This window comes from Phascolarctos cinereus, unplaced genomic scaffold (assembly GCF_003287225.1).
Source record: "Phascolarctos cinereus isolate Bilbo 61053 unplaced genomic scaffold, phaCin_HiC Scaffold_726;HRSCAF=1367, whole genome shotgun sequence".
Taxonomy (NCBI): domain Eukaryota; kingdom Metazoa; phylum Chordata; class Mammalia; order Diprotodontia; family Phascolarctidae; genus Phascolarctos; species Phascolarctos cinereus.
In genome coordinates, this window is record NW_027556098.1 from 237,291,538 (window position 1) to 237,297,537 (window position 6,000).

The 6,000-nt window shown below is 43.7% G+C and overlaps 1 protein-coding gene across 1 annotated transcript in view; it reads right to left on the bottom strand.

The window, feature by feature from the left end:
- Window positions 1-3,561, bottom strand: part of KCNJ3 (potassium inwardly rectifying channel subfamily J member 3) — a 202,579-nt gene extending 199,018 nt beyond the window's left edge. Inside the window, 2 exon segments of the mRNA XM_021004936.2 lie at window positions 2,844-3,455; window positions 3,458-3,561. Coding sequence (XP_020860595.1) covers window positions 2,844-3,455; window positions 3,458-3,550 — 705 coding nt within the window. The 5' untranslated portion in view covers window positions 3,551-3,561.
- Between the last annotated feature and the right edge of the window lie 2,439 nt (window positions 3,562-6,000).

The following is a 6,000-nucleotide window of genomic DNA, read 5'->3' on the forward strand; positions in this document are numbered from 1 at the left end:
AAAACTAATACACATTTCCAAAGATAGAGATTCAAAGTTAGGGATAAACTTTCGAATAACTTTGGATTAAACGTAAAACTATATAATTCACTGCTTGAATCTTCATGGAAACAAATATTGACCTAAACTATAAGTAAATATTTAATGTGGTACATTTTTAAAATGCAGTTTGTTCATATAGATCACTTTCCCAGTACAGCTTTGAGAAAATTAGCCCAATAACTGACAACTACCTATTAAAGCACAAGTCCACTTTAGGTTCTGAGGGGAAAATGTTACCCATTTTAATAAAATCTAAGACTAATTTAAGATTTTTCAGATTGTGTTTAAATTAGGACAGTTACAGTAAACACTGACCTCAAATGAACTACTATAATTGGCTGGGTGAAATGCTACCATTGAGGTCACCATTTCAATTGACATTCTTCCCATAATTCTGCTAAAGGACTCATTACCTATGTAATTTTTTCTTCTTCTTCTGCATAACTGTTTTATCTCCCTCATTCCCCAGCATCTCAGCAATCCAAAAGATTTAAAAGAATTTTGCAAATGAGATTTTAACCACTGACTCATATGACCTTGTATTTATATAGCACCTTTCTCCAAACTGCTTAAGTTGCTCAAAATTCTTAAATGTTAGGTTCTCTAGCAAGGCACCACTAATGGAATGTAAACCTAGGTGATCTAAGCAGCATTACCTAAGGTCCCAGATGTACTTCAAAAAGAACATATTTCTATGTGAGGAAGCAGAAATAAGCAATAAACTGACCCTCTACACATTTCAGTTTATAGCTTACTTTCAAAAAACTTATATATGGCAGAAAAAAAAAAATCTATAGTGATGTTCCAAATCCCTCTCCTAAAGTCATTTTCTCAATATAGAAATCTGTTTTCACAAAATGTTAAAATGAAATTATTTTGATAAAACTAGGGAATGTCCATAAATGTTTAATAGCAATTTTTCATTTCAGTGAGGCCCAAATAAGCCAGAACTGTGCTTCAACTACTAAAGGGGAGGCTTAGGGGGCACATAAAACAAAATTAATGCCTAAAAGAGAAATATGTTAGACATTATTCATTTTAATCCAGTGGGAAGTGTTAGACTCTTCTCTGGAATTCTTTAAAAAAGAGTTCCAACCTCTGCCTGTGGATTATCTTTTCAGGTTCTATGTAAAGGAAAGGAATTGGAAGAGACAGCCACTCAAGGGACTATTATAATCCTTTTTTGAGTGTGTTTGGAGATAAATATATGCATTAATATAAATTTTTAAATATAAGTTATCCACATACATAGATCAAACCAACTTAAAATATATCATTACAAAGAAGGCATTTCTATAACAAAAAAAAAAAGATCAAAAAGCCACAGGAAATGGCTTACTTCTTCAAGCAATAATTAATAAAACAAAATTTCAAATCAATTAAAAATGTGGACAAGACCTAGAGCACAGACTGAACTGTAGCACATTTTACTGACTGACATATGTGATATAACTTCCATACATCACAATTAAAGTGACTCTGAAAATCTTTTTTTTTCCCCAAGATTCTCTGAGTGAGCTTTTCCTAATGACTGTAGAGAGGCTTAGGGAAAACAATACATCCCTAGGTAAGGGTGGGTATTTAATCTTCAGAGGCTTTTAAGTGATTAATACACTTCCCAATATTACACTTAGTTCTGAAACTGGTTTCAGATGACCATCTTTTTGTTAAATATTTTACTTAGGCTCATCTGGTTTTTTTTTTCAAGTTCATCCTATCTCAAAACTACCTAAAGCTAAATCCTTTTGGAAACAATGAATTTAAAATCACTCACACAGGCTAAATCGATTTTGAATTCTAGTATTCCAGACCCTAATTGGGTGATTCTGCCATGAAAGGACAGCTGTGTCTCTTGTTTGTTCTAGTGCCCTCTAAAGACAAGATGGGAATGGTCATAATCACTCCGTATGTAATTTATTTTAGTGATTTAAGCTGCTGATGTTAGGAAGCCTTCTTTAATCGATGAGGAAAAGCTTCAGTTACAAACTGTAATTGACAATGGCTTCATAGAAACAGTCAATTTAAACCCTACTTAACAGAAGCACCTATGGGAAGTGGATAGTCAAGGTTTCAAAAGTCTTTCAATTTTACTTTGCAAGAACTTCTAAAACTTAACATGGGTTGGGGGCGGGGGGAAGGTAACTCGGGCCCAGGTGTGACTTTTATTTATCACAAAGCTGATGCTATCTTCTGAGCTGGGCTGGGTTAATTGAATGTAAAAGATCCAAGGGTTTTGGATTTTTTTTGGGGGGGGAGGCAGGAGGAGAGTTTTTTGCTTTTTTTCCCCCCAAGAAAACAACATAAAAAAGTGTTCTTTTTTTAAGGGAAAACGCTAGCCCCAAATGAAAGTGATATTAACACTAGTTTTTAAAAAATAAACGCTATTCATTTTAACAAGTTAAATTTAGTGGGACAATGTGTAGAAAACAAATCTAAAGTGTTGTGAAGGCAGCAGACAAGAAAAGGGTGAAAGGAAAAATCAAAACCAAAACCGAGCACACAATTCCCTCTGGGTTTGAAAAAGTGACTCAAAAGACGCGCCTGATAACTGTTACTATTCCAGAAAGGGCTACATCCACCCTACATGATGAATTTAACTAAAGGTGTGAGAGGCAGCAAAGTGAGGAATGAATTGAGCGCCCTCACTTGCTTTCCTAGGACAGAAAGTGAGTTTACCTGTTGGGATTGCGAACCCGAAGAAAGATTTGTTGGGGAAATCTAAGCTCCGCCTGGCTGACTTTTTCAGGGGATAAGGGTGAGGGTGAGGATTCAGCAAGGGAGTGGGAGGATGTCTGACTTACTTTGAGCAGCTTGCAGCGGATTTGAGCGGAGACCATGTGGCTGTTTCGCAGGTTGCCCACTCTGAACATGAGCGTCAGCTTCCCGTCCCTCATGGAGATCACCGAGTGCTCACTGAACATAAGGGTCTCCGCCCGCTTCTTGGGCTGGGACATCTTAATGAACATACAGCCGATCAGGAAGGCGTCTACTATGGAACCCAAGATCGACTGGAAGAGGAAGAGGATGATCCCCTCGGGGCACTTGTCGGTGATGTAGCGGTAGCCGTAGCCGATGGTGGCTTCGGTCTCGATGAAGAAGAGGAAAGCAGAGGGGAAGTTGTAGACATTGGCCACGCAGGGCGTGTAGTTGCCGACGTGGGCTTTGTTCAGGTCTCCCCGGGTGTAGGCGATCACCCACCACATGGACGCCATGAAGAGCCACGCCACGGTGTAGGTGAGGATGAAGATGAACAGGTTCCAGCGCCACTTGAGGTCCACCAGGGTGGTGAAGAGGTCGGAGAGGTAGCGGCTAGTCTCACTGCCCAGGTTGCCGTGTTGCACATTGCACCTCCCGTTCTTGTCCACGAACCGCTGCCGCTTTTTCCTGGGGACCAGCTGCTGCTGCTGCTGCTGCTGCTGCTGGGGCCCTGGCTCTGCAAGCCCGCGCTGCTGGACGAAGTGGTCACTACCTGGTAATCGTCCCCAAATTTCCTGCGGAGCGCAGACATAATACGGGGGAGCGGGCCAGATTCAAAAAGGAAGGAGGCGCAGGAGCGAAGCGCTGCAAACCAATACCAGCGGGGGGGGGGTAGGAAATGAAAGGAGAGGGAAATGGAGAGGAAAGGGAGGAGGGAGGACACCCAAGCAGGTATCTTAAAGTGTCTTAGCCCCCTTCTTCCTTTCCTCTTCAGGTACGACGCCTTGGCACCTCCCCTGGGACAAATTCCTTCTTTCTGATTTGAGTCCTAAAGGGGGGGGGAGAATGCTCTCCCACACTTAACGGCAAGAGAGATGCAGGCAAGGACAGAGAGCCCAGTTTTACCTTTGTGCAATTAAAGCTCTTTTCTCCCTTCTTTCCTCTTCATTTCCCCTTACCTTCTACCTCTTTTCTTCACTTCTCCCTCCCTTCAGTTGCACCCGCAAGTTGCAATAAAAACAAAACATTAAGAAAAAAAACTACTCCCACTCCACCTGCAAATTAGCTGAGCAGCTAAAGGCTGAACTGCCTCCCTGGACCCTCCCCCCCCCCCAAAGCCACCCTCTTCCCTGCTGCGGGTGTCAGTCTCACTGGTCCCCTCCACTCTCAGTTCCTATCCTTCCGCCAAAATTGGATACAAAGGCATGTCTGACCGGTTATGGTGCGACACCCCGCAAATCGCCCCCCTTCCTCCGGTCTCAGAAGACAGAGAGAGCAGAGCAGTACCCCCCTCGTTGGCAAATCCGAGACTACCCCCAATTCGAAGTCCGACCAGGCTCTCACTAGCGACAGCCAGGGCTCTTCAGCTGGACCCAAGAGTGGCACATGGGCCGCCCCCCCTGCGAAGAGACGACGGGACTGGCAGTACCAAGCGCCCAGATCTGGGAGAAGGAGCGCCAGTGGGGGGGTGGGGGTGTTTAGGAGGGGGAAGGAGAAGGCAGCAGCAGCAGCAGTGGCTTCCCTTCTCAAGAGCCTCTCTTACTCCCAGGTTGTTTTCATCCTCGCCCCCACTTTTCCTGGTTTACCACGTCGGGTGCCAATGCAGCTCCCCCATAGCCAGCCTGCTCCAGTGCGTACTAAAAAGCCCCCTCCCCCCAAAAGGAATCCTGGTGCGCTGGGCACAGCGGGACTTCAGGGATGATCTCCTGGTTTCACCGCGTCTCTTCTCTCCACCACCCCTCCCCACCCCCTTTTACTGGCAAATCGCGGTGATTCCTTAGCAAGGAGGTTAAAGCTGGGAGCTGGCGATCAGACTTTGAGGTCAAAGGGGAACACTGCTCCACTGTTTCCTCTTCATAGTAAGAAGATTTACCTCTCTTCTTCAATCTTCCCCTTACCCTGTTCCACCTGAGTGTGTGTGTGTGTGTGTGTGTGTGTGTGTGTTGTGTGTGTGTGTGTGAGTGAGAGAGAGAGAGAGAGAGAGAGGAAGGAGCAGAGGGTCTGTGGGAGTGTGGTGTTGGTGCGTGTGATCAGCTGCAGAGCTCAGCTAGCCCCGCCTGTCCCAGCCTTCCCTCAGTGTTCCAACAGCCTGAATTGCACCTCCGTTCCTGAGTTGAGCCTGCAGTGTCTCGCAGCACAAGAAAAGGCAAGCCCCTAGCATCAGCAGCGTCTCAAAATATACTTGACAAAACCAGCCAACTCTCCTTCTTTGCCCCATCAGCTAGAAACCACCCCAGCAAGCAAGTACTGCTAGTCTGAAGGAAGAGTATTGCACTCTTTGGTTATAATAACTGTGGATCTAACTCAAAAATGATGCCTAGTTGTGTTGCTCCATCATTAACAGCCGAGGTCCCTTTAAGTAGGGAACAACCAGCTTCGGAGATAGGAAAACAAGAGACAGGGCTATAAGAACCCCAAGGTGCATGCGACAAGAGGGGCGTTAGGAGAACGGTGCTGGGTCTCTAGGAAAGGTTTCCAACTTCGCCTATCAACACTTGCTTTGCTTTGTGAGAATCTAATGTTCTAGCTGTTGATTCATTCCCTTTAAGAACAGCTAGGTAAAGGCACAGCTCAGTTAGCATAATAAAGTAGAGGGGTATAATACAGAGGAAAAGGATTTGAGGAAGGTACCAATCTTTATTTTTATTTTTCCTGCTTCTAGAAAGAGAAGTGCCGACAAATAGAGCATCTATTTGGAAAATATAGTATCATAGCAATGTAAATATAAAAGACATCCATTTGACTGAGTGACCTATCCAAAAGGTACCCTACAATTAAACCTGTTTGGTATGTATTCAGGGTACTCCTTATCCCTCCTCATCTGTAATTTCCATTCAATCTATATATACTGAAACATTAGCATGACAGGTGCGAGAAGATGAAAGGGAACTTTTCATTACTTGGATTATAAGATAAAATATGTTGTTCGTGTAAGCTTTTTGATAAGAGATAGATGGCTGGACTATCAAAGCTTTCCTACCATTGTTTTTGTTGCTAAGATTATATAATAGCACTGTGCTTTTACTGTGCTTGTATATAAGC